This window comes from Eschrichtius robustus, chromosome 10 (genome assembly GCF_028021215.1).
Source record: "Eschrichtius robustus isolate mEscRob2 chromosome 10, mEscRob2.pri, whole genome shotgun sequence".
NCBI lineage: Eukaryota > Metazoa > Chordata > Mammalia > Artiodactyla > Eschrichtiidae > Eschrichtius > Eschrichtius robustus.
The window spans coordinates 37,601,975-37,629,275 of NC_090833.1; the positions used below are offsets into that span (position 1 = coordinate 37,601,975).

Consider the following 27,301-nt stretch of genomic DNA (forward strand, 5'->3'; position numbering starts at 1 on the left):
CTTGTCTGCCTACTACATACACTTGAGTGGGAAGACTCAAAGCTGTCTGATTCAGTTGAGTGCTGGTTGTCTATGATACCTTCTCCCAACATCGTCTACCTTATGAGACTCAGGAGAAAGGGCTACAGGAATCCTTACTCAGGTGGCAGTGCCTTTAGTCCTTCTTGTTGCCTAAAAGCAAAACCCCAAAGCCCAGGATCCTTTGTGAGGTGACAGAATGAGTGGAGTTAGGTCTGGAAGGTGGTGCCCTCAGGAGAAGGGCAAGTATCTGATTCTTAGAGCAGAGAGACAAGCAGACCTCTGAGTCTCTCAGAATGACTCCCCACCCCTTCCCTCATCCCAGATTTGGATTTCCACTGTCTCAGTCAAATGTGTCTGTGTGGATAGGGGGTGAAGGGTGAATTCAGTCAACAGGTCCCCAAAGCTGCCTATTGAATATAGTCAGGGCCAGCTGGCATTTTGGGCCCGAGGACTTCAAGTCTCAGCCTACAATTTTCTTGCTGCTTCGGGCTCTGTTGAATCTGCTGTGTGTTCTGTAGTTGCCTTTTTTTTTTTTTTTTTTTAAAGACACCAATTGTACTTGAACATTTGTGTTTTTTTGTTTGTTTTTTAAATTTATTTATTTATTTTTGGCTGTGTTGGGTCTCCGTTTCTGTGCGAGGGCTTTCTCTAGTTGTGGCAAGCGGGGGCCACTCTTCATCGCGGTGCGCGGGCCTCTCACTATCGTGGCCTCTCTTGTTGCGGAGCACAGGCTCCAGACGTGCAGGCTCAGTAGTTGTGGCTCACGGGCTTAGCTGCTCCGCGGCATGTGGGATCCTCCCAGACCAGGGCTCGAACCCGTGTCCCCTGCATTAGCAGGCAGATTCTCAACCACTGCGCCACCAGGGAAGCCCCTGTAGTTGCCTTTTGACTCCTCTCTGGACTTGACTGCCCTCCCTCGTTTAGCCATAAATATTAATACCTGGTAGTAAGAGGAAGCATGTATCTCCAAGCCCTGAGGAACTGTAAAGCCTATGGGATTAGGATTACCAAAGAGTGCAATGACAATAAGGTACAGTGGATTAAGAGCTGGGGTGCTAGTCAAAGAGTCCAGACTAGAGATGGCTGGAGCCAGCGTATTGAAGGAGCAAGGAGAGGGCTTAGGGTTGAGACTCAGGTTTTGGAAAAAGATGGGTGTGTAGGTTGTCACTACAACGGAACTAGACTAATACAAGGGTTCAATCCATTGTGCCAGGTTTTTCTAGCAGGATAAGCTCAGGAGCCAATGAACTGGAGCCAAGTGGGAGAGCCTGCCTCCCAGGGATAAAGCCTCTCCTTTCGCCAGTCGATCTGGCCCTCTTCCTTTCGTTGATTGGTCGAGAATCCCAATCCGTCGAGGAAGCGTAGCGTTGCGGCCAATTGCCGTGGCGTTACTAGGCGTGTTGCATCCCTGAGGCGGGAGCTGGGCAGCAAGCGAATTTCCTGATTGGCTCCGGTCCGCGGGTTGCTGGGGAGAGGCGCGGAGAGGCGGGCGGGAGTCCCCAGGGCAGGCGCTGATTGGCTGAGGTGAGAGCACCTCTCCTTCTGATGATTCGGCTCTTCTCGGCTCAGTCTTAGCGAAGCGTCTGCAGCCGTCGTTTGGGTCGTCGCTGCCGCTGCCCCCTCGCGGATCAGGCGTCAGCGTCTCCCGCCCGCCCGCCCACCGCCCCGGTGCCGCTGGGAGGAAGCGAGAGGGAGGCCGTCTGCGGGTTTGTCGCTCCGCTCGTCCCCCGCCCGGGAGACCCAAGCCCCGGCCCAGTCCGTCGCCTGCCACCTCTTGTAGCCGTTACCCACGGGCCGCCACAGCCGCCGGCCGGGAGAGGCGCGCGCCATGGCCTCCGGAGCTGAGTGAGTGTGTGCGCGCGCCCGTCCGCCCGCCGCGGGTGTGCGCAGCGGCAGACCCGCTGCGCTGGGTAGGCCCGGCCGGGCCTGGCTGTGGGCGCGTCTAGGAGGTGGAGACAGGGAAGGAGGGAGAGGAGAGGAGAGGAAGGGGGCGAATGAGGAGCCGCGGACCCCTCTGGGCCCGGCTGCGCCCCCGCGCGCCCCCTAGGCGGGGCTTGCGTTGGGCCTGGGTCGGGGCCTGGGCCAGATCGTGCTGTGTCATGCAGGCCCGGGCCGGCATGACTGGCTTCTCCGGGCGGCCGTCCCGGCCTAGTGAGAGGTCTGCGGGCCCACACTGCTGGCGCGGCGCCCCGGGGGTTGGGGGCGCCCACCTGCGATCCCGTCTGCCACCCGCTCTAGGCCTTTGGTCCCCAGAGAGTGCAGGCCCCGCGGGCCCAACGCCCTAACTGCGCCCGGTGGGCGTGGACTTTGGGCCACGTGAAGGCCTTAGGAGCCCGGAGACCGAGGCGGAGGCCGGAGCAGGGGAAGGCCTGGCGAGCTCTGGGAAGCTCACGACGGCCACTTTTAGAGCCGGCTCGGCCTGGCTTGTGGTTGGCATCGTCTACGACCTGAGTGATGAGAAGCTGTTGGGGAGAGGCGGGCCCTGCCTTTCACATCTGGCCGCCTTCATACTTTAGGCATGTTGTTATTCATACGAGAAGGCTTTAGTCAGTTTTCCTTGATGTTGTGAAATGAGGTTCATTAGGTTCTTGCTAAAATTCAAACTTCAGTTCGTATTTTGTGAGCCTTTCTAGATTTCAGCCTTTGAGGTGTGAGAGTTAGAGTTGTCTTAACTAGTCAAACACACACGTTCCTTTCCCTAAGCAGTTACGTTGAGAAATCCTGGGCCCTCTACTCAGGAAAGCATCAGATAAAACCTGGCCACCTCTACCTGTTTTAGAATTAAGAGCTTTAGATACTGGTGGGGGTGGGGCGGGGGGAAGACACCCTCATCCTATGGAAACCCTTCTATGCAAATCACCTTCCTGACTTGAGAGTTTAGTTTTTTTTGAGATGTGTTCCTTTTTCTCAAGTTTCTGAATTGAGATGAAGTATCACTCAGGTGCCTATTCAAAAGGACTGCTTAATAATAAATGAAAGTAGTCTCTTAGTCTTTAGTTTCCAAGACTAAAAGTCCAAAATTCTTGGAACCTGGCATCATAGACAGTTTCTGATCTCTAGGTCATCTTGATGACTTACCTGAACTCTGTCCAAGTCCCCTGTGGCCCATTGGGGTTCTGGAAAGGGCCTGACTCATGTAGAAGACCAGTGGGATGTCCCCAAAGAGCCTCCGGGACTGCTCTTGGCCCATGATCAAACTGAATTTCCTCATTTAGAGATTACTTCCTTTGATCTCAGTAGATAGATGTGGAATTAAAGGTCCTTACTTTAAGGGAAGAGCATCCCACTCATCTCCAGTGCTGGGGTCAGGAATGGTAGGCATATTGGAGGTTTTCCTAGGATGCAGCTTTGGGGTTAAAATACAAACTGATGACTAGAGGCATCTGACATTTTGTTTTTCTCTAGCCCTGGTCCTATACATCAAACGGGAAGATGGGCAGCCCTTGAAGGTTATTTTAATGCATAGGGGAGAGGGAGAATGGATGGATTTAAATTGCCCTCAACTCTCATATTGACCATACTTGCTTTCTAGGGTGTTGATAAGCATTGGAAGAGTATGCAGCATTGTGACCACCACTTTGGGGTTGGGGGAGGCAAGTTTAAACCTAAGGAAACGCCACTCTTGGAAACTAGTTTAAAGGGAGTGAATAAAGATGCAGCCTATGTGAGAGGGTCAGCAGAAAACTTACAACTTCTTTAGATGAATGGGATTTGTGTTTCTTTTGAGTGTATCAGGGCCAAAAGATGTAAAAAATCCCGTAACTCCCTAGCTGGTATTCTAGAGCATAGGCATCTTTTTTCTTGCAAGTTGTGAAGGTATTTCCAGTAGGAATACTTTTTTGTCTTCTTTTGTTGACTAATAGATGCTTAGAACGATGCCTGATGTATTTTTTATGTATATGTATACACACACACGTGAATTTGTTGAGTGAAGAAATAATCCATGGAAAAGGTTCCTTTTTATTTATTTCTTGGCTTCTTCCATTGTCTGGCCCTCTTATTTTGGTTAATGCTCATGTTTTCCTGAGCCTTACTAAGAGGAGGTAGCCCTCTTCAGAGGGAGAGCCCACTGAGTCTAGTTAGTGAAGGCTGGAGATGAGCTAAGTGAGAAATTGGTGTCGGATGAATGATCTTAGCTTCTAGGAAATGATAGAAACTATTTAGATAGTTTAAACTCAGTTCAGACTCAGGCAACCTTGATTTGGGTGAGAGGGATTTGGATTTGCCCCATGTCTCAACATTTCTTGGTTTTAACTTTTTGAACCAACCCCATGGAGTTGTGTGTCTTTGCAGAGGTTTCTGAGACTCCTTTTGAGCTTGAGCTTCTTTCTGATGAAGGTTCCAGATCTGTTAGTGTTTTGTGTGTGTGTTTTTTTGTTTGTTTGTTTTTTCCAAATATGATCGTCTTTATGCTTTGCATTCCTGTGGTACACAGAATGCTCTGGCGTTCAGCAGGTTTAGCCAGTAAGAAGGGTAATTCTAATGATTCTTCATTGTTCCCAGGCTTGCTCTGTGGGGCTTGGGGCCTCCCTGAGCCCTATCGGAGATTGTCTTGCTTGCTTCCTTCTGCAAGAAGGTTAGCAAGGAAAGAGCTTGTGCTATGTTCTGCAGTGCTAATCATACTGACCGTTGATACCATATGCCAGGCATTGTGTTGAACTTGTATTCATTATCTTGCTTAAGACAGTAATCCTCTGAGATGGGTGCTACTATAGTCCGCATTTTACGGAAGAGGACATCAACCTCCAGAGAGGTTAAATAACATGCCCAAGATCACAGTTAAGTGGCAGGGTTGGGATTCAGACCCAACAGGTCTGACTACAGAGCCCCTTCTCTTAATCACTCTTCTATACTGTCTGAGACTATTTTCATTTCTCTAAATACTGCTCAGTCTCCACTTTTATTTTGTTTTCTTAGTTTCCTGACCCTGGGGCAAGATCACCTGGGGCCTTACAGCTAGGATACCGGTACTCAGAATACCAAGAGTTGCTGGTAGAGACTGGTGGGGCTCTTGCTGGAATATGTTTTGGAACTGACTTCATTTTCTCTTTCTAGTTCAAAAGGTGATGATTTATCAACAGCCATTCTTAAACAGAAGAACCGTCCCAATCGGTTAATTGTTGATGAAGCCATCAATGAGGACAACAGTGTGGTATCCTTGTCCCAGGTAAGTTGGGTCCACAGTCCAATCTTTGCTTATTGCACTTAACCTGAGGGCTTTTCCCAGGTTTCTTTTCTCATTTTTCTTGCAGTGACCACAGATAGAGTGGGGTATACTGGGAATCCCAACCTCCAGGGCTGCTGCTTACCCCCTGACCCAGTGACCCAAAGGCCTTAACCTTCTTTCCTCAGCCCAAGATGGATGAGCTGCAGTTGTTCCGAGGTGACACAGTGTTGCTGAAAGGAAAGAAGAGGCGGGAAGCTGTGTGCATTGTGCTTTCTGATGACACATGTTCTGATGAGAAGATTCGAATGAATAGAGTTGTTCGGAATAACCTTCGCGTACACCTGGGGGATGTCATCAGGTGTGTGTGGGGTTCTTGGCCCCTCAGGGATGGGAGGCCAGAGACAGCCTGCATTACAGGCAGTACCCCCACCAAGGCCTTGGCAGCTGCAGATACTGGGAGCTTGCAGGCCATGGGAAGACTTATGTTTCTAGGTTGTCTTTAGGTTTTGGTTCTGCCTCTGGGACTTCAAAACCTGCCTTTGCATGACCCTTGGGACAAGTTGGCATTTCTGTGACTTTCTTGGTACCTTTATATTTTTCTACCAGAGGTATAACTTATCACACCTTAGACCCTGGTTTAGGATGCCATTTGAGTGTTTGTATCTGCCAAGTAACCTTACAGCTGGGTTGCATTAATGGCTTTTGTTGGGGCTGGAATGAGATGGGAGTATGGGCGTGGAAGGTGGACTCGTAGCAGGTTTGTGTAAAGATCCAAGTTAATCTAGGAGAGAGGCATAGTTTGAGCCAGACCTAGGATAGCGCCAGTCTGAGTGATTTTAGACTTAACTTTAGGCCAGAGGCTTCCCCATCTTGGAGTCATCTCTAGCCACTGCTACCCAACCATCTGTCACTTGGCCAGGAGCATCTCAGGCTTCTGATTCTTTTCCATGGATTATAGGTTTCATGTAGCCTTTTTCCTGGAGGTGCTTAGTCACTTTCTCAAGGTGCTCTGACCACCTGACTGAGATTATTTTTTCACTTCTATTTCTCTGACCCTGACACTTGTCAGACTAAGGTCTCCCTTTGTAACATTGGGTTACCAGTACTGACCAGAATGGGTCATCCTTGGATATCTCTCACTGAAGACCTTCCCTCTTGTGTCTTTGTGAGGCTTCCAGATGTGTGGGTCTTCCTTTTGGCTCACTGATTGGGAGTGGGCCACCCCAGCATCTTCTTCTAGAGGCTCCCCCTACTACCCCACCCTGCGTGTGACCTGTTCTGCTTGGCTGTTTCTTTGCCCTCACTCCCACCCTACCCTCCTGCCTCTCTTCACCTAAAGCCATCCCTGCCTTTTCTCTTTCGCTTGCCATCGGCTCTCTATGCCAGGCCCTTTTGGATACCCAGTGCTTGGGGCTGCAGTTTGGTTGGTAACGTGGAGTCTGCTTGTCATCCTCAGCATCCAGCCATGCCCTGATGTGAAGTACGGCAAACGTATCCACGTACTACCCATCGATGACACGGTGGAAGGCATCACTGGCAATCTCTTCGAGGTTTACCTTAAGCCGTACTTCCTGGAAGCTTATCGACCCATCCGGAAAGGTGAGAAATAATTCTAGGGACTGAACTTAAGGGTGATTGTTTGTAGGGATACCCAAGAGTAAACCTTGGGATATCTTTGTCTCATTCTCATATGTGTGTCTATACACACACATTCTGTACACATGCTCATGTGTACTCTCTCCTTCCCCCCTTCCTTCCACTCCCCCATTTCCCCATTCTCACTCCTTGCTCCAGTAGAGTAAGCTGTCTTCTCTTTTTTTCTTTTTTTCCCCCACGGGTTTTTAAAAGTAATTTATTTTTATAATGGGGTTTAGCTGCTTTTCACTGCTGTGTTTATGCCGCTTCACACCCACTTGACTCACTTACAGAGAGATATCAATACATAGGTTTGAAGATTCTTATTAGTCAGATATATTCTTTTTTTTTTTTTTTTCACACACACACACTGTATTTTATTTTTACAAGAGATAAATAGACTGACACCAAGCATTGTACATGGATGACCACAACAAAAGCAACAATGATTGCAATTACCAAACATGAAACACACTCATACTATGTCATAATATTGACATTCAGTCCAGTAATCCTCCACTGTAACAGCTCCTTTACTTTGCAGTGAAAATTGATTTGTATATTCTTTGCCTCTGAGTCCTTGTGGGATTTTTTTTTTTTTAATTCAGACAGAAAGTCACAAAAATTATACTCATCCTCATCAGTTCACTCAGTCCCATGTAATTAATTTTTTTTTTCATCTTGATCTTTTGTTAGCACTTTTATGAGTTCATCAGTTTTTCATTAGAGTTCTGAAAATGCTTATTCATTCAGTTCAGCAGTACAGTCAGTTACCAGAAACCTGTACTTGTCAGAGTCTTTTCCATGAATTTCTTAAAGATGAAACCCTTTTATAGGAACATATTTGCAAAATCATCAGAGTACACCCAGAACTGTCTGTAAATGACAAAAGACTTAAAAATGACCACGGTTAAAGATTTGATGAAAGTTCATAGTAATGCAGTTGACAAGAAAATTAGTTATTTCTGAGATATACATTTTAAAGTAATAACTAGGATTATGACTTATAACATTATACCAGAACATATAAGATTTTTAGAAGCTGTCTTCTCTTTTATCTCTGAAGGAAGAGGTGGGCCATTTTGGCTGTCCAAAGTGTACTTAATATTTAGCACAGTTTTACCATTGGTGGTTGTCGTGAAAGCCTGGGTTATCTATCCCCCAGAAATCAAAAACCTTATGGGCTTCTTTCTGACACCTCAGGTTTCGTTCACTGTCTTGAGTGGCAGAGGGACTCTTCACAGTTTACTTTCTCTTTTTGCCTGATGCTTAATAAGATGTGGATGGGAAGGAGAAAGGGCAATATCTCGTGAACTTGGCATTCTAGATCCCAGGTTCTGATGAGGAATTCTCACTTGGTCTGGTAATAGATACCTCTAACTGCTCTTGTGCTGATTGCTCTCACAGGAGACATTTTCCTTGTCCGGGGTGGAATGCGTGCCGTAGAGTTCAAAGTAGTGGAGACAGATCCCAGTCCTTACTGTATTGTTGCTCCAGACACAGTGATTCACTGTGAAGGGGAGCCTATCAAACGAGAGGTGAGTTCTCTCCCTGATCCCGGTACCCTACTTTGTGATTACTTAGTGGGACAGTTGTGTGGTAGTTCCAAAGAATTTCCAGACTTGATAGCTAAGCTTCTTGCCAGAGGTGGAAAACCTAGCTATTCATTTCTGGGCCTAGGTGTTTCTTGGAAGTATCTGATACCAATAATTTTTAAAACCTAGATTGAACCTAAAAGGTCTAAGTGGTTGGAATAATTTTTGAAGAAGTGGTGCTGATGCTGGCATCTAGACCCCTGTGCATTTCCCACAGTTTCTAGCTTCAGGTCTTAGGGGAGCTCATCCCAGTAAGACTAAGGACAGTGTGATAGGGAAAGGCTGAGCTAGAAATCTTTGCCTTGGCATAAATAAATAAGTAAGTAAATAATTGAAATAAAACAAAAACAAAAATTGGGAATTACCTGGCGGTCCAGTGGTTAGAACTCTGCACTCTCACTGCTGAGGGTGCAGGTTCGATCCTTGGTCGGGGAACTTAAGATCCCACAAGCTGCACGACACGGCCAAATAAATAAAAATAAAAACAAAACAAAAGAAATCTTTTTCTTGGGATTTTTAGAGTTGTTTTTTGAGGCATGATCCCCTTAGAGGAGAATCTTCTCATACAGCAGATTTCTCTACATCAGATTTGGAGAAACTCAACTTTTGCTGATAGTAGTATTCTTGCCTTCTTCTTTTCTTTGTCTCTTCCATATTCAGGATGAGGAAGAGTCTTTGAATGAAGTGGGCTATGATGACATTGGTGGCTGCAGGAAGCAGCTAGCTCAGATAAAGGAGATGGTGGAGCTGCCCCTGAGACATCCTGCTCTCTTTAAGGCAATTGGTGTGAAGGTGAGCATCCTGGGCTCTGTGGGATGTAGTCTAGGGTGGTGATTAACAACTACTTGCTGTCTAATCCTAGGACGTCTTCATACATGTGTTTCATCATTGCCTTGGATTAGTGAGGAAGTACTGTATTTGAGTTTACAGAGGGCTCTAAATTCATTCACGCTACTAATGGTCTAGAACAGAGTGAGCCAGTTAAGTTCTCTGTTGCTTTTTTTTTTTTTTTCCCTTAATTACAACCCTTCAAAAGGTAAAAACCATTTTCATCTAATGGACCCTGTAAATAAAATCTCACCATAGTTTGCCAACCTGTCTAGAACAGGGCTGCCCAGTAGAAGTAGAAGTTAAGGAAATTTGAGAACTGCTTATCTCCAAAATATTTGAGAACTGCTGGTCTGAAATGTAACATCCCAATCATTCCTGCATCATGGGACACCCTGAAGATGAAAGACAACTTCAAAGAGGAATACTTGTGGTAGTTGGTAAGGGAAGGCTTTCCAACATGATAATAAATCCTGGAGGGTTGGGATTACTGGAGTGAGTGAGCCTCTGGCCAACACTCTTAAATATCTAAGCTAGTCCTTGGTTCTTGTCTGTCTAAATTCAGGCCCTTGGCCTAATGGCCTCTTGCTTTTCCTAGTCCCAGGATCTTCAGACTCAGTCACACTAAGAGTCTCTTAGTGTGGTTTCTCTGCTCTTTGTCTCCTATGCATTCATAAGTATTGTCAGTTTTCTAGCAGTATTTTCTCTGCTGGTAAGAGGAGTGAGTATGGTCTGAAGTAAACTGTCTTCCTAGCAGCTGCTGCTTGCGGGCTCACTCTTACTGGTGTCAAAGTTGAGCTCTGATTCTCACCCTCTCTAGATGGAGCCCTTGTCAAGCCATTTTAGGGTGGCTGGGGTTGGGAGAAGGCGGGAGTCTGAACCTAATCACACCTTCTGTACTGGTCCTCAGCCTCCTCGGGGAATCCTGCTCTATGGACCTCCGGGGACTGGAAAGACCCTGATTGCTCGAGCTGTGGCGAATGAGACTGGCGCCTTCTTCTTTTTGATCAATGGTAAGAGCCTTGGTTCGCTTTTTGTGTGGCTGGACTCAACTCTGAGCTGAGCATGACCCAGTCTCATGAGCTGGAGAACTCATGGACATGTTCATTTGTATACCTATCCTCGTGTATACTTTAGTATTTTTATTCTAAAGTACATTGCAGACAGATAAGCAACAAGGGGATGGTATTCTACTCTGGTGCCGCCTGATCTGTCCCCAACTTGAGAAAGATTGTGGACAGGCTGAAGACATTTAAGAGGAGTAAGTTAGAATGAGAACTCAAAATGTCTATGCTTACTTATTTGAGAGGGTTTGGGGGAAGACTGGCTGAGATTAGCTATCTCTTTGAGAATGATATTTAGCTGGTAGAGGTCCAGCTGGTGTGCTGCTGCTGCTCTGGCCAGAGGTCCTATAGCATCTGCTGTGATCATTTTGTACTTCCAGCTCAACTGTTAGATAAGTGTATTGAGCTCCTTGACTTTTTATCCTGGCTTGGTGGCTACCCTGGGATAATGGTTGGTAGGGGCTGTGAGAAAGTAAGTAGAGATTATTACCACATTCTCACCTAGGACCTGTCTCTGGACTGGGCAAACAAGATAGCTGATTTCTTTTGAGATTGAGAAAGGATATAGTTTTGTCATTGTATCCATTCTATGTGCTTTCAGGTCCTGAGATCATGAGCAAGTTGGCTGGTGAGTCTGAGAGCAACCTTCGTAAAGCCTTTGAAGAGGCTGAGAAGAATGCTCCTGCTATTATTTTCATTGATGAGTTGGATGCCATTGCTCCCAAAAGAGAGAAAGTAGGAACTTACCCGAGGGGATAGTGGGGTGTTGAAAGGTCCTGACTTCACTTCTGACCAGACATTCTGTCCTGACAGACCCATGGGGAGGTGGAGCGGCGTATAGTATCACAGTTGTTGACCCTCATGGATGGCCTAAAGCAGAGAGCCCATGTCATTGTTATGGCAGCAACCAATAGACCCAACAGCATTGACCCAGCCCTACGACGATTTGGTAAGGACCCCAAATTTGTTTTTTTGCTGTCCTTGCTCTTGGGGAGATTGTGGCTCTACTGGCCTTAATCCCATTGATCCCACATCTGTCCTTCATCTAAGTCACCTAATCCTGAGGATTTCTTGAAGCTCTTTGCAGTGTTAGGGCCCAGGGTTCCTTTCCCATATTCCATGTCATGTCTAGGGTGACTACCCATCCTGGTTTGCCTGAGGCCGAGGGATTTCCCAGGATATGGGGCTTTCAGTGCTAACTCCAGGACATTCCTGGGCAAACTGGGATGGTTGGTCGCCTTAGGCCTGCCCTTTCTTCCCTCTGCACCAGAAATGATTCCTGTCTATGTTTATGCACTGTCTCACAGGTCGCTTTGACAGGGAGGTAGATATTGGAATCCCTGATGCTACAGGACGCTTGGAAATTCTTCAGATCCACACCAAGAACATGAAGCTGGCAGATGATGTGGACCTTGAACAGGTGGAGTGGTGATGAGGGCTGGCCAAAAGTTAGGATATCTGTTTCCAGGCAGTTGAAGGGAACTGACTAGGGACATAAGCTTCAGATGTGAGGCAGTTGATTTTGATTCTTGTGCAGGGGAAGGGAAGTGATCTCAGATTGAATCCAGAAAACTAGGGTTGGCATGTTTCTCGGTTGACAGTGAATTAGAGTGAACCAGAATTTGGGGGGCAGCTTTATTTCCAGGCCCCAAGTCCAGGCTTGAATACTTAAAACCCAGCCGATGAAAGGGCCACTAGTATGTGTTCAGGGAAATAGAAGGACCCAGAGATAGAAGTCAGGGGAAGGGGCCAGGATTCTCTTGTCTCTGAGCTTCCTAAGGCAGCTAGGTCTCAGAGACAGCATAGTAAGTAGATCTTCTCTCTGCAGGTAGCCAATGAAACTCATGGACATGTGGGCGCTGACTTAGCAGCCCTGTGCTCGGAGGCTGCTCTGCAAGCCATCCGCAAGAAGATGGACCTCATTGACCTAGAGGACGAGACCATCGATGCTGAGGTCATGAACTCCCTGGCAGTTACTATGGATGACTTCCGAGTAAGGGCCTCTCCCATATCTCAGGTACACACACATGCACTTTGATCTCCCCTGGCAAGTCTCATCCCCAGTTTTTCTTCCCTTTTTAGTGGGCCCTGAGCCAGAGCAACCCATCAGCACTGCGGGAAACTGTGGTAGAGGTACCACAGGTGACCTGGGAGGACATTGGGGGCCTGGAGGATGTCAAACGTGAGCTTCAGGAGCTGGTCCAGGTAGGGTGCTTGGTCCAGGGTGAGTCACTGCCTCAGTACATTGTAATTGAGCTGGGTGATATTGGGGTGTTGTCACATTCATTGCGGAAATTGTGAGTATAATTCAGGAACCTGCTATTCTCTGGTTGGAGGCACTAAGGAGCCTGCTTTTAGGGAACCTGGGTCTTCACCATGGGATGGTGTGGGAGGATGCTTCTGTTTGGTTAGGTTTCTTGCAAACTCTGGAGGTATCCCTGAACCCTCTTTGCTTTTCCTCCTAGTATCCCGTGGAGCACCCAGACAAATTCCTCAAGTTTGGTATGACACCTTCCAAGGGAGTACTGTTCTATGGACCTCCTGGTTGTGGGAAAACCTTGCTGGCCAAAGCCATTGCTAATGAGTGCCAGGCCAACTTCATCTCCATCAAGGGTCCTGAGCTGCTCACCATGTGGTTTGGGGAGTCTGAGGCCAACGTCAGGGAAATCTTTGACAAGGTGAGCTATAGGTGGCTGGGCTATCAATTCACTTGCTTGGGGACAAGTTAAGGGTGGAGGCTGTTCTTTGGGAGAGTTAAAACCATCTCATTCTGGCAGCTCAGCTAGGGCAGTGAAGGTCACTTTATTTTCCGTTCCTTCTCAGATCTGAGAGATCCGATTGTGCTAATGCTTGAGTCCATCTGTCCCTCACACAGGCCCGCCAAGCTGCCCCCTGTGTACTGTTCTTTGATGAGCTGGATTCGATTGCCAAGGCCCGTGGTGGCAACATTGGAGATGGTGGTGGGGCTGCTGACCGAGTCATCAACCAGATCCTGACAGAAATGGATGGCATGTCCACAAAAAAAAATGTGTTTATCATTGGCGCTACCAACCGGCCTGACATCATTGATCCTGCCATTCTGCGACCTGGCCGCCTTGATCAGCTCATCTACATCCCACTTCCTGATGAGAAGTCCCGTGTTGCCATTCTCAAGGCCAACCTGCGCAAGTCCCCAGTTGCCAAGGCAGGTGCAAGGTCTTGGGGTCATGGGGACTTCTGTGAATCTGCAGGCTGTGTGGAGTGGTGTTTGGTTCCTGGACAAGATTCCGTTGGGGATTCCTGGGGTTATGGTTGAAAAGGGAATATGGAAGATTTGAGGGTATTAGGGTAATCTAGAATAAGGAATAAAACAGGGTGGCAGAAGATGGGACAAACTGGAATTGGGAGTGCTTGGATGGTCAAAGATCAATGTATCACAGGGGAGGAGAGACTAAATGCTAAGGTAGATACGTTGCTTCTTTTAGGATGTAGATTTGGAGTTCCTGGCTAAGATGACTAATGGCTTCTCTGGAGCTGACTTGACAGAGATTTGCCAACGTGCTTGCAAGCTGGCCATCCGTGAATCGATCGAGAGTGAGATCAGGCGAGAACGGGAGAGGCAGACCAACCCGTCAGCCATGGTGAGTCTGGATACTTTCCCCAGATGTGCCAGTTGTGGGGAGCCAGGGGACAGTCTCCACAATGCCCTAGAGTTAAGAGTATAAGGTTTTGGAAAGATCACCTGACTGAGATGTTTAGCAGGGCGTCAAAGAGAAAATGCTGAGCATATAACCCCTTCAATCAGGAATTATAAAGGCTGAGAAGAGATCAGCAGAGAAACAAATAGAGCAGGGCTAAGAACCTAGGGTCTGTGGACCTATCCCTGGTGTTCCATGGACCCCTTGAATTAAATGCACAATTTGGTGGTATGTGTGTGTAAGCTCAATAAAGATAGGGACTCTATATCATCTTGCTTGTTTCCCGTTGTATCATGGCACAGTGTTAGAGACTGACTTCGCGAATAAATAAATAAATGGCTTTCTTTACCTTTTAGAGGGGGCCTGTGACGTCTCTCCTCCCTCTCATCAAAGCTTATAAACTACTGATACACTGATCCGAGGGCAGTCTCATAAATCATAGCAATTGAGTGGCTTCTCAGTAGAAGAGATAGGGTGTGAGCCTGGGCTGTGAAGAGAGAGTAGAATTTGGGTAAAGGAAATAAGTCACCCAAATAACCTGCTTGAGAAGTAGGATTGCAGGATCTGGGAAAACCTGGGTAGAATTGAAGAGATCATATGTTGCTGGAAGTGAGGCCAGTAGGTAAGGTGTAATCTAGATGTGATAAGCACTGAGAGCCATTGACATTTTCTTTTTAAAAGTTTAGGTTTTTGAGGTATAATTTACATATTGTAAAATTCGCCCTTTTTAGGTGTACTATTTCTGTGCTTTTTGACAAAATACATAAGTTCTATAACTACTACCACAGTTGAGATAGACAAATTTCCATCATCCCCAGAAGTTCCCTTGTGCCACTTTTTAAATTTTTAAAAATTTTTTGGCTGTGGCTTGCAGCACGCGGAGTCTTAGTTCTCCAAGCAGGGGTCGAACCCCTGCAGTGGAAGCACGGAGTCTCAACCACTGGACCGCCAAGGGAGTCCCTCTCATACCACTTTAATCAGCTGCTTTTTCCCACCCTAAGCCCTTGGTAACCACTGATATGAATTCTGTCCCTCCAGTTTTACCTTTTCCAGAATGCACTGACAGGTTTTTAAGCAGGGCAGTGACTCGGTTTTAGGAAGATTGGCCTGGCAACCTATTCAGGAGAGGCCCAACTTATTGGAGAGGCCCAATCCTCTAAGCCTCTGCCATAAGCTACTGCAGTAATGGGGTCAGGAAGGCCAGGGAAGGAATGCAGGCTGAGCCTTAACTAGCCCCGGTGGTCTGTGTTTACCTATCCTGCAGGAGGTAGAAGAGGATGATCCAGTGCCTGAGATCCGTCGAGATCACTTTGAGGAAGCCATGCGCTTTGCCCGCCGTTCTGTCAGTGATAATGACATCAGGAAGTATGAGATGTTTGCTCAGACCCTTCAACAGAGTCGGGGCTTTGGCAGCTTCAGGTAACTAGGTTTCAGTGGGCAGTGGTTAATTTGTCTTGGGGAACTCTACAACCAAGGTAGTTGGAGCCCTCAGGGGGTTAGAATGGGTAGTTGTGAAAATCCTACACAAGCCCTGCCCTAACCCTCTTTTTTGCCTCTGCTCTTGTGCAGATTCCCTTCAGGAAACCAAGGTGGAGCTGGCCCCAGTCAGGGCAGTGGCGCTGGCACAGGTGGCAGTGTGTACACGGAAGATAACGACGATGACCTGTATGGCTAAGTGGTGGTGGCCAGCGCGCAGTGAGCTGGCCTGGCTGGACCTTGTTCCCTGAGGGTGGGGGCGCTCGCCCAGGAGGGACCAGGGGTGCGCCCACGGCCTGCTCCGCTCTTCGGTCTGAGCAGTTCAGCCGCAGTCAGATTCTGGACCGGGGCTTGCTGTTACAAAAAAATACAAAACAAAAGCGATAAAATAAAAGCGATTTTCCATTTGGGAGGCGGAGAGTGAATTACCATCAAGGAATTGGGCCTTGGGCCCATGCCGTTTCTGTTGTAGTTTGGGGCAGTGCAGGGGACCTCTGTGGGTGTGAACAAAGGCATTATCGCCATTCCCCACGGTAAAGCATCTGCACTTCACTCAATGCTGCCCAAGCCCTCCCTTCTTCCCCCTACCCAACCTGGGCAGGAGGGCGAAGGGCTACAGTTGCTGGGTGTTTATATAGAGAGTAGGTTGATTCTTATTTTACATGCTTTTGAGTTAATGTTGGAAAACTAATCACGAACAGTTTCTAAACCAAAATGACATGTTGTAAAAGGACAATAAACGTTGGGTCAAAATGGAGCCTGAGTCCTGGCCCCTGTGCCTGCTTCTTTTCCTGGGAAAGGCCTCTGGCTACTCCTCACTGCCAAGGCACTCTTCCAAATGTGAAATTGTAGAAGTAAGATTGCACCCTCTTCCCCTACTGATTAACATTGGTATACTGCTGCCTCGCCCAGTGTCTGCAGTATCACTGGATAGGACTGCAATGGAGGGGGAGCAGCCTGATGGAGCTCCAGATGTGTTGAATGTGGGATCCTCTACCTGTATTTGATGTGGATGGTGAGATTAGGCCTGCAGAGTCCCCTTTTCCTGACTAAGGCTGGATTGGGGTGCCCTCCAAAAATCTTAAAGTTGTAGAAAGATACAGTCTCTGGAGATGGATGTTCTCTTGATGCATCTAAAAATTTCATATATTCATGTTCTGCTTGAGGATCACTTACAGTTATGTCCACCTTTATGTAATTTGTATTATGAAAACATAGCTTTTTTTCTAATATAAAATTCTAGTATTGGATGTGTTTCTTTCTAAACGAAACATCCTCCCCTGCTCCTCGTTTTTCAGATGATTACTTGCATAGTTTTGTCCGGGTATAGAGTATCCTCTTCGTTCAGCAAGTACTAACGTAATCACTTAGTGCTTCTGGGATCAGTACCTCGATGCCTTATCGAAGAAGGAGTATGGTGCAGAGAAAATAATCCAGAGTCAAGTTAGTCATTCTAGTACTTATACCAGCCTCTGGTTTGATCTACATAGGTAGGTAAACTACAAGGACTCAAGATAGTTACACTGGCTGATTAAACTGGGGCATCTTGAACTCACGTGCTGTGAAATAGATATTCTTGCACTTTTGTGATTTGCATTGACTGTCCCTTGTGACACTTCCTCCACTGGATCCTGTCTTTGGTCCTCCTTTGGTTTTCCTACCATTTTAGGTATCCTGACGGCTTAGCTTTCAGTCTTCCTACTCTGAACATTGTCACTCTATCTCATCCCTGTGGCAACCTAACCTCAGTAAGACCAAAGACAAGGTCTTTTGTGGTAAAGACATTTGGTACCTCTGCATCAAGCTATGGGAACAGTGCAGAAGGCAAGATCCCACAAAATAGGTAGAGGTACTGGTTGATATGTGATAGAAATTTGTGTTGGAATGATTGCTTTGCACTCACTTATAACATGAAGTGTGTCTATAGGGAAGATGGTTGGAGCTGTATAGATTCTTTAGGAAAAAAAACAAGAGCAGACTTGTGAGAGGCCTGGTTTTGCTTCTCACACTTGTGCTTATAACAGTGTAGCGTCACACAAGGCACGGAGCTCTTCTGGGGCCTCGAGATTTCTTAGTCTGATAAAATGATTGACAGTGCTTCGTAAACTGTAGAAAGCAGTGTGAGGGACTGTTTATTGTCAAAATGCACCTGCAGAAGCCTGCATACTTAAACCAAGAGGCAAATTGTATAGGCAGTTCATCTTTTTCCCCACAGGGTTCCCAGAAAGAAATTGGAATGTGATCTTACTATAGCCAGTCTTCCCACAGGATACGTGCTGTGATTAGAAGATGGGTTTCTAACCAAGAATATGGCATCAAATTAGATCATGGAGGGCCAACAGTTCACCACAGAGGCAAAAGCAAAGATGGAACTATAAATCTAACATCTTGAAATATATTGGGGTCCAAGATACTGATCCTGCCAAGTAGCCCTGACAGTAGTGGTTACATAATGCCCAGGAGGAACACAGGGCTGCCAGTCATTAGTTTGACTGAACTGAGCAAATGTTACATGGTTTGTTAATCTTGCCCAGCCCTACAACCTACTGAGGGCTTAAAAAGACTTAAGAATATAGGACTTGGATGTTTCATAAAGCTATTCAGAGTTGCATAGACTCATTAAATGGCCCTATGTCAAGTGGAAATTCAGAATTGCATTGTCTTTGAGACTATGAGATTATTTTTCTGGGGGTGGATAGGTGGGGAGAAGGAAAGTACCTTCAGTTCCACTCCTGGCCAGCAGGTGGTAAGTTGGGCTCAGACCCTATAGACAAGTTAGGGCTAAATAAAACTTTGGAACAGAATAGTAACATTAGTGAGAGGAGGCAGAGGGAAGCATGTACCTTCTGACTTTTTCTCAACCAACTATACAGAGTAGAGCGAATGTTATAGATTGGGAAGAGCACTGGTTTGGGAGTGTGGACTTGATCTCACAGAACCTCACTGTCTTTGAAGAGCTTGATAGCCATAATATCAGGAAAGCAGTGCTATCAACAAGACATAAATTGTTTTTGTTTTTTTTTTTTGACCCTTTTATTTATTTATTTTTAATTAATTAATTAATTAATTTAATTTTGGCTGTGTTGGGTCTTCGTTTCTGTGCGAGGGCTTTCTCTAGTTGCGGCAAGCGGGGGCCACTCTTCATCGCGGTGCGCGGGCCTCTCACTGTCGCGGCCTCTCTTGTTGCAGAGCACAGGCTCCAGACGCGCAGGCTCAGTATTTGTGGCTCACGGGCCTAGTTGCTCCGCGGCATGTGGGATCTTCCCAGACCAGGGCTCGAACCCGTGTCCCCTGCATTGGCAGGCAGATTCTCAACCACTGCGCCACCAGGGAAGCCCAAGACAGAAATTGTTAATGGGGCTGCAAGGAAGGGGAAACCGTACCAAGATAGAAGAATCTGAGAAGGCTGTGGAGGCCGTCTGAGCTGGGGGTTAAAGGAAGGTGGGAGGCTTGACATGGGGTCAGAGCATGCTTAAGAAGCATCAGGTTGACTAGCAAGGGAGTGAATCCTGAGAGGCCAAACCACATTGTGAAGAACCTCAAATGCCAGCTGTGAACTTTAAAGATGTTGTGGGTCCTCTGGGGGTTTAGGCAGGAAAGTAACCGTCAGATTTCAGGGCTAGAGAACTTTTTTTTTTTTTTTTTTTTGTGGCAAAATAACATAAAATTCACACAAAAATTTCCAAGTGTACAGTACAGTATTGTCAACCACATGTGCATTGTTGTGTATAGACAATTCGCTTTTTTTTCATTCACAGTTCACTTTTTTTTTTTTTTTTTTTTTTTTTTTGCCTCACAGTGCGGCTTGTGGGATCTTAGTTCTCCGACCAGGGATTGAACCAGGCCCCCTCAGTGAAAGCACTGAATCCTATCCGCTGGACTGCCAGGGAGTTTCCAACAATTCACTTTTTAAAAAACTTTTGGGAATTTCCTGGTGGTCCAGTGGTTAGGACTTGGTGCTTTCACTGCCGTGGGCTCGGGTTCAATCCCTGATTGGGGAACTAAGATCTGTGATGCAGCCAAAAATTATATAATATTCCCAATAACCAGAGATAATCTTTTTTTTTTTCTTTTTTAGATTGGGGCGTGAGGGTAAAGGAGGAGTCAGGAGGAGGCTTTTGGCTTCAGTATTGGGGTGGATGTTGTACACCCCTTCAAAAGGAATTCGCACATTGGAGGACGAGGTTAAAGGGAAAATGAGTAAGTTTTAGACAGGTTGTATATGAGACAATACTAGTAGGTGGTTAGATAGGTGGATCTGAAGCCTAGAGATGGCTAAAAAATGACCCATGTTTTGAAATACGGCACTTAATGGAATGGGTTCAAGACATTATGTTTTTAATGGTATTGGTAAAATTGGATATCTTTTTTGGTGGTTGGGGGAGTTAGATTCTCTCCTCATACTATACTCAAAAATTAGATTAACAATCTAAACATAACATCTATGGGAATTCCCTGGCGGTCCAGTGGTTAGTGCTCTGCCCTTCCACTGCAGGGGGCACGGGTTCAGTCCCTGGTTGGGGAACTAAAATCCCACATGCTGCACGGCACGGCCAAAAATAAATAAACAAACATCCATGGGGGTGCTAGAAGAAAGCGCTTTAGAATCCATAAGGGAACATGTTGGTAGATTTAAACTTTGGCATGGTAAAAATCGCTTTAAAATTAGAAAATAAGCTACAGATTGGGAGAAACTATTTGCAGCATATGTAACAGGTTGAGTTAATATCTGTGACAGGATAATGCCATTCCCGAACCCCCCCACCAATGCCTACGTCCTAATCCTTGGCACCCGTGAATATATTGTGCTACATGGCAAAAGGGAATTAAAGTTGCAGATGGAATTAAGGTTGCTAGCCAAATAACTTTAAGATAGGAAGAGTATCTTGGATTATTGAGGTGGGTCCAGTGTAATTAAAAGTGTCCTGAAAAGTGGGAGAGGGAGGAAAAAGTGATGTGAGAAGAACTTGACTTGCCTTTGCTAGCTTTGAAGATGGAGGAGGAGGGCCAATAGCCAAGGAATGTGAGCAGCTTCTAGAAGCTGGGAAAGACCAGGAATGAATCCTACCCAGTGCCTACAGAAAGGAATGCGGCCCTGCCAACCTCTTGATTTTAGCCCTGTGAGACATATATCAGACTTCTAATAAAATTAATTTATGTTGTTTTGTGATAATTTGTTATGGCAGCAGTAGAAAAGTAATAAAATACCCAACAAACAGTGCAGTAGAAACATGGGTATAAGATATGAACAGGCAATTATAGAAGAAATCCAGCGACCGCTAAACATATGAAAAGGGACTTGTTTTTGTGGCCTTGGGGATGCATGAGCTAAACTAGAGAGAGAAAAGAGCAGAGGGCTGACAAGAATTGGCTAGAAACATATGTGGGGAACTTGTGTATCAAGTATGTGACGAAGGGGACCAAACCCAGGACCAAGAGCAGCTGCCTAGACCCATACCAGTTCTGCTCGTGTGAATGGATATATTTTTCTTCTGTTGATTTGCTGTGAAGTTTTTCTCAAGGGCAGCATTGGTCTGTGCTCCCCTGGCCTTAACAGCTTCACCCTGTAGAGTGAGGACTCCAGGTTGTAGGCTCCAGGTTGATCATCTGTGAACAGTTTGAAAAGAAAGTTAAGCCTATAGAATCCTGAGCTCTCTACTTCTGGGACCTGATCCTGAGGAGATACAGCTGCAGCAGAATAGGGAACCATCATTCCCAGTACCCCAGACTCCAAAAAAGACATGAGTGGGATTTGTCTAGTTCAGCTAGTTTATTAGGATTTCCTTTGTGTCTCCACCCCCAACTGGTTTGGCTTCAGGTCTTGGGGTACTTATATTGGGTGCCAGTACTACCAGCCTTTTCTCTGCTGACTGGATTTGGTGGGCAGGGGTCCATGGGTACCCAGAAATTTGGCTAACATGCTTTGGAGACCCCTGGTAAGGGGAGCCTGAGGTGTGGGGGAGGAAAGACGCTTCTGGGCCCAAGGGCAGTGCTTACAATGCCGAGGGGCCAGGGTGTCACCAGCTCCCAGCCTTGCCCCCCTCTGATCTTGGGAACCTGAAGCCTTTGAGTGAGGCTGCAGGGCGAGAGCAGTGTGTCGAGAGCTCTGGTCCCTGTGCTGAGATCTTTGCGAAAGTCTGCTTACAGGGACCTCTGCTAGTCTGGCCTGGGCTAGGTGGCTTTTCCCTGTAACTGTGGTTGACCCCAATTTTGCATCCCCTTCTCCGTGGTCTCCTTCTTTGGGTTTCCTGGGGCTCTCTCTCTTTTTGGCTGAAGATAGGGCTGAAGCCTTGTCCTGTCTCTTGCCTGAGGCTGGAACCTCAGGGTATGAGGGCTCTTCCAGGCCTGGGCAGTGAACACATGACCCCTGGGATGAGATCTGGGACACCATCTTCACGTTCATTCTTTGCTCTTTCTGAGACCCTTGTTCTGCCCTGCCAGACTTCCACAGCTGAGGTTGGATAGAGGAGTGGGAGTGATAACAGTGGGGGACCTGGACAGGCTGAGTTACTGTGCTCTGAGGTTTGGGGGGATGACAGCTTGAAGAGTTGGGGCACAGACTGAGGGGATGAATCTGCTGTGGTGGGCAAGAAGAGAGTCTCCGGGTGGCTTGAGTTGTGGAGCTCAGGGCAGGGGAGCTGCCAAATGATTGACTTGGGCCAAGAGCTCTGGAAGCAGGGCTCTGCTGTAGTTTCTTCAGCCTGAGTTCCAACTCTTTACTCCAGTGCCAGGCCTGGATCTCAGAGTGGGTGGGCACCTTTGGGACAGCCTCACCCTGGGAGGATGGAGTCTCCGCCTTATCCCCTGGGAGCAGCTCTCCCTTGGGTAGGCCAGGCTGGTTGGACTCAATCTCCAGAGCTTCAGCTTGGGTGGGAGACCAGGGTATTGGCTGGAGGGGATCCACTGCTGGAAGGCTGGGGTCCTGGGGGATCCCTCTTTGTTGTACATTCCTCCACACAAACTCAAGGTCAATGTGTGGATCTGGTAGAGGAGCCGAGAGTGACCTGGGGGTTGGGGCTGGGAGTTCAATGGTCCAGCAGTTCTCTCTCTGCTCCACTGTTTCCCCCTCAGGTTTACAGTTGCATTGGTCTCCAATAGGCTCACTTGTGTGAGACTTTGACATAGAGTTTGGGCGTGGGCTGGGACCCCACAATGGGGACACAGGAACACAACAGGTTTCTTTCTGCTCCATGTCCCCCCCAGTAGGCTCAGAGTCAGACTGGACTCCCAAGGGGTTGGCTCCACGTGGGTCTTGGGGTAAGCTGCAAGCTGGGAGCTCAGAGGCCCAGGAGTTCTTTCTCCTTTCTATGTCCCCACATGTAGCTTCAGAATCAAACAGGACCCCCATAGGGCTAGCTCTGAGGGAATCCAGTACAAGAACAGCGGGTGGGCTGAAGGCCAGAGATGGCGATTCAAAAGCCCAGGAATTCCGGGAATGAACAGTGTCCTTCCATGCAGTTTCTGACCCAGTGAGCCCTCCCACAGGATGGATTCTGTGGGGTTCCAGAATAGGAGCTAGAGATGGGCTGTGGCCAGGGCCTGGAGATTCTGAGGTCCAGAGGTTGTCTGTCTGCCTCATGGCCTCCCACAAAGCTTTGGACTCAGACAAGACTGCCTGGGCACCCGTTCCTAGGGACTCCAGCAGAGAGGCTGAGGGAAGGCTGGGAGATGAAACTGGGTCTGCAGAGACCCAAAGATTTTCTCTACTCTGTGTGCCCTTCCACGGAGTCTCAGATCCTGATGCGACACATGCAGGGATGGTTCCATGGAGTCCTGGGTCGACGTCCAAGGCTGGGGGCTCAAAGGCCCAAAGCTTTGTTGAATTTTCTCTGCATCTCCACTGGGGCTCATATCCAGATGGATCTCCCAGGGGACTGCCTCCCTGGAGTTCTGGCAGGGGATGTGGGGGAGGGCAGGGGGCTGGCGTTGGGGGCTGAAAGGCTTGAGTACTGTCTTTATGTCCTGTGGTTCCCCACTGAGTCTCATATACAGGTGGAACTTCCAGGGTGCTGGTTCCTTGAGGCTCTGCCATGGGGGCTACAGATTGGCAAGGGACTGAGGTTGGAGGCTCAGAGATCTGAGGATTCTCTCTTTGCCTTGTGGTTTCCCAGAGGGCCTCAGGTCCAGAGAGGCCTCCTATAGGGCTGACTCCCTGGCATTCTGGCAGAGAAGCTGGGGTTAGGCTGGGAGCTGGCATTGCTGGCTCAGGGGTTTTGGGGTCCTCATTTTGCCCCATGGTCCTCCATGGGGCCTCAGACCTAGTTAGGGCTCCCGGAAGGCTAGCGGGATTTTCTGCTAGGGAGGCAGAGAGTGAGTCTGGAATGTGTTGTTGGAGGCCAGGATCCCATGGCACCTTCCACCAGACCTCAGATGAATGGAAGAGTTTGGAGGGCCTGGTTCTTTGGAGGTTAGGCTGTGGGTGCAGGGCTTGATCCTCAGAGACCCAAGGGACCTCTCTCTGCTGTGTAAGCCACTGTGTATTTGCCTCAGTGCCAGATAGGACTCTCTTATGGTCCATGGGAAAGGATTTAAGATGGAGGGGAAGTGATGGGACAGGAGGGGAAGATGGGGAGGGTAGTTGCTGAGGGTCAGAGGCCATTCCTTCCAGATCTTCTGTAGTATGGACTTCATGTGTAGGAAGTGGGGTTGGGGAGCAATACTGGGGAAGCAGCAATACTGGGGTTCTAGGCAGGAAGGCAAACTTGTTAAAGAAGACAGAAGGACTGACAGACAACTTCAGGGGAGAGAGGCCACCTGAGCTCAGGAAGATGGCCTCCAAGGACTCACTGTGCAAAGAGGGGAGACCCCAGAAGAGCTGGCTTTTTCTCTGCTGTAGGTGGCTCCCTGATGCTGTCTTGTGCCTCACAGGCAGGTTGGTCAAGATCTGAAAGGTGGGGAAGGATCTGGAAGGGTTTGGGGTCTGCGTGAGTACTTGCTCTAGTGTCCCTACGGCCTTGTGGAGGCCCTCAGAATCACAGGATGGCTGGGATGGGGCTGTGGTGGCTTGTTCTCCAATAGGAGCTTCTTTGGGAAGAGAACATGGCTTCAGTGGATCCAGAGGTGCCTCCTCTTCTTCCTCCTCCTCCTCTTCTTCTTCCTCCCCTGACTTCTGCTTCCACAGGCGATCAAGGAAAGCCACGCGGTACAGAAGTGGTAGGCCCTGGGGAGTGGAGAAAGACAATCAGGCATGAAGCCTTTTTCAGAGACACAAGATGTACCGTTAAGCCCTCAGTCTTTGTTCTACACCCAGAGTGAACAGTTACTCACTGGGGCCCACATCTGTGGACAATAGTCACTTACCCATCTGGTGTTAATGGCCATTACCCAACTACATTTGGAGATCTGCATTCGCTTACATAACCCCACATCTAGGGTCAATGATCATTCAGCTGGCTTGAAATCTAGTGTTAATGGTCACTCACCCAGCCTCACATTTAAGGCTTATAGTCACTCCTTTGAGCCCACATCGATGTCAGTGATTCCTCACCTGAACTCATGTGGTGAGTCATTTACCCAGCTGCACACCTATGTCACCCACCTTGCCTTGCATCTTGTCCCCAGAGTACCAGGGATGAAGCTGTCGCCATCTCCCAAGCTGCCACCACCTCTGGATCTGCCAAACCACGAACAAGAATAGTGTTACCAGGTTCCCTGGACTCAGGAGGCAGCTGCTGCCACAGTGCCTGCAGGCCAGGGCATGGGTCAACTGGCCCCAGAGAAACCCCATGTCCCCCTCAGCCCCAAGCAGGCCCTCTGGCAGCCATTCCATTTTCCTCAGCCTAGTGGCAGTTTACCCTGAGGTCATCACTGCATCATAGAACAAAGAACTCCCATCCCCCACATACCTAACAGCAGTCTCTGTGAATTTAGGGCCCAAAAATTGCACCCACCAGACAACTCATACTTTATTCAGTGAAAGCTTAGTGATCCCCTTTTGTCTTGATTACCAAGGTCAGAATTATCTTCAGGCATTGTGGTTGAGAACATGGATTCTAGCATCAAAATACCTTATTCAAATCCTAGCTCTGCCACTTCCTACCTGTGAAATCTCAAACTACTTTATCTTTCAGTGCCTCAGTTATCTCATCTGTAAAATGGGGATAATATTATTACTTACCACATAGGGTTGTTTTGAGGGTTAAATGAAAACATTTATATGCTTAGAGTAGTACATAGTATATGCTATGTTAAAATATTATTTCTTTTGTTGCCATAAATGATCAATAACCAATCTATAACAAGAATAGAGGAGAGTTTTATTTGAGCCAAGCTGAAGACTGTAGCCCAGGAGACAGCCTCTCAGATAGCTCTGAGGAACTGCTCCCAAGAAGCCCGGTTTCCAGCACAGCTTTATATCTTGTCAGAACAAAGGACATCAAACATGACAGGGGTACATTCCTTCAACGTTTCAAAAACGACAGATTAGCTCGTACACAGCAAGTCAGCATGACCTTGGTGCCTGGGAAGGGAGCCTTATCGTCAAAGGAGTACTAGCATTGACATCCTGGGAAGGAAGGCATTTATCTCTAATTTCATAACAGATATTCTTTACTTCTGGACAATGCACCCTTTTCTTTAATGGTTAAAGCAGATGTGCAATGTATGTTTGATAGACCACAAGACAGGCTTGTAGTTAGTATAAAGTTCAAGTCAAATCATATATAAGCCAGAATGACTTCCCTATACCACAGTATATGAAAATTTCTTCCATCACTTTTAAGGTTCCTGATTATATGCCTCATTCCATCTTTAATAGATGGAGCCTGTTTCCTCTTTTACATCTCATGTCTTTAGGTTGCCCGAGAACTTTTTCACAAATATTCATGCTAAGGATGACAAATCAAACGTGCTTAACCCTTTTTTTTTTTCATTTGCCCCTCTTTTCCCTAAAACCACTACTCTGTTTCATGTCAACTCCTCTTTTTAGGGTCAAACTTCAATATCTGCCTTTGCAGTACAATTCAATGCCTCTCTTCTCACCCTATCCCCCATCAAGTGCCAGCTTAGTCTGGTAGAAAGAGCGCTGAGCTGAAGTTGAGGAGACTTGGATTTTCTAGCTCTGTCACTGTTTGGCCACGTAATCTTGGGCAAGAAAGTTTTCTCCATTGGTACCATGATTTGGACTAGATTTATTCATTCACTCATTCAGAAAATATTTATTAAGTGCTTACTATGGATCAGGTATCATGCTCAGTCTTGAGGAGGCAGAAGTAAGACAGGGTCTCTGTGCTAAAGTAGGTCCCATTTCAGTGAGGGAAACAGTCAAATAATAGACAATTAAAACAGAGATATGTACAGGGTATTAAGGGGGGTGGAGGACATCTAACCACCTTGGGGAAGGGGGTTGCTTGTCAGAGGGTGCCTTCCCTTAAGAGATGACCAGTGCTTGGTTTGAGGAATCAAGAAAATGAGAGTGTAGGGAAGAGAGGACAATCCAAGCAGTAGAAACAGCCTGTGTATAAAGGTGGTGGGTCAGAGAAAGCATGTCCCATTAGGGAAATTGAAGGTGTTTCAGTGCAGCTGTAGTATTAGTTGGGGGTTGGGGAAGCAGTAGGATAGACAAGATCACAAAGGGCCCTGAATACCAGACTAAGAAGTTGAAAATTTATCCTGAAGGTGATGGGAAATAATTGAAAATTTTTGAGCAGGGAAGAGACAAGATCAAGTTTGTGTCTTGGAAAGAACACTCTGACTATATTGAAGGCAAAGAGATTGAAGGCAAGAGATTGGTTAGGGAAACTTTGCTTTAGTGTAGGCAAAATGAAAGATGAGGCCTGAACCAAGGCAGTGATGGTGGGAATGGAGAATAACAGGTTCAAGTAGAATTCTAAAGTTATA

At 47.2% G+C, this 27,301-nt stretch overlaps 2 protein-coding genes across 2 annotated transcripts; one reads left to right on the forward strand and one right to left on the reverse strand.

The window, feature by feature from the left end:
* The first annotated feature begins 1,577 nt into the window (after positions 1 to 1,577).
* On the forward strand, positions 1,578 to 16,220 carry VCP (valosin containing protein). The gene is made up of 17 exons (XM_068554050.1): positions 1,578 to 1,866; positions 5,077 to 5,188; positions 5,374 to 5,546; positions 6,645 to 6,787; positions 8,231 to 8,361; positions 9,079 to 9,210; positions 10,157 to 10,259; positions 10,912 to 11,045; positions 11,124 to 11,259; positions 11,618 to 11,730; positions 12,139 to 12,303; positions 12,393 to 12,515; positions 12,776 to 12,988; positions 13,186 to 13,494; positions 13,775 to 13,930; positions 15,252 to 15,406; positions 15,557 to 16,220. Exons 1-17 carry the CDS (start codon positions 1,850 to 1,852, stop codon positions 15,660 to 15,662), a joined length of 2,421 nt encoding a protein of 806 aa, XP_068410151.1. The 5' UTR covers positions 1,578 to 1,849; the 3' UTR covers positions 15,663 to 16,220.
* A 5,091-nt stretch (positions 16,221 to 21,311) lies between these two features.
* On the reverse strand, positions 21,312 to 25,232 carry SPATA31G1 (SPATA31 subfamily G member 1). Its single transcript, XM_068553978.1, has 3 exons — positions 25,107 to 25,232; positions 23,916 to 24,623; positions 21,312 to 23,615 (listed from the first exon to the last, which is right to left on the reverse strand). Exons 1-3 carry the CDS (start codon positions 25,230 to 25,232, stop codon positions 21,312 to 21,314), a joined length of 3,138 nt encoding a protein of 1,045 aa, XP_068410079.1.
* Between the last annotated feature and the right edge of the window lie 2,069 nt (positions 25,233 to 27,301).

Bases quoted from the DNA above. Each gene is read 5' to 3' on its own strand.
- VCP (XM_068554050.1), top strand. The intron at 13,931-15,251 runs GTGAGTCTGGAT...CCTATCCTGCAG, and splicing joins AGACCAACCCGTCAGCCATG to GAGGTAGAAGAGGATGATCC. The intron at 15,407-15,556 runs GTAACTAGGTTT...GCTCTTGTGCAG, and splicing joins CGGGGCTTTGGCAGCTTCAG to ATTCCCTTCAGGAAACCAAG.
- SPATA31G1 (XM_068553978.1), bottom strand. From the start codon at position 25,232: ATGGAATGGCTGCCAGAGGGCCTGCTTGGGGCTGAGGGGGACATGGGG. The intron at 24,624-25,106 runs GTAACACTATTC...TCCACTCCCCAG, and splicing joins TCCTGAGTCCAGGGAACCTG to GGCCTACCACTTCTGTACCG. The intron at 23,616-23,915 runs GTCCCTTGGGTC...CCAGAATGCCAG, and splicing joins GGCTTACACAGCAGAGAGAG to GGAGTCAGCCCTATAGGAGG.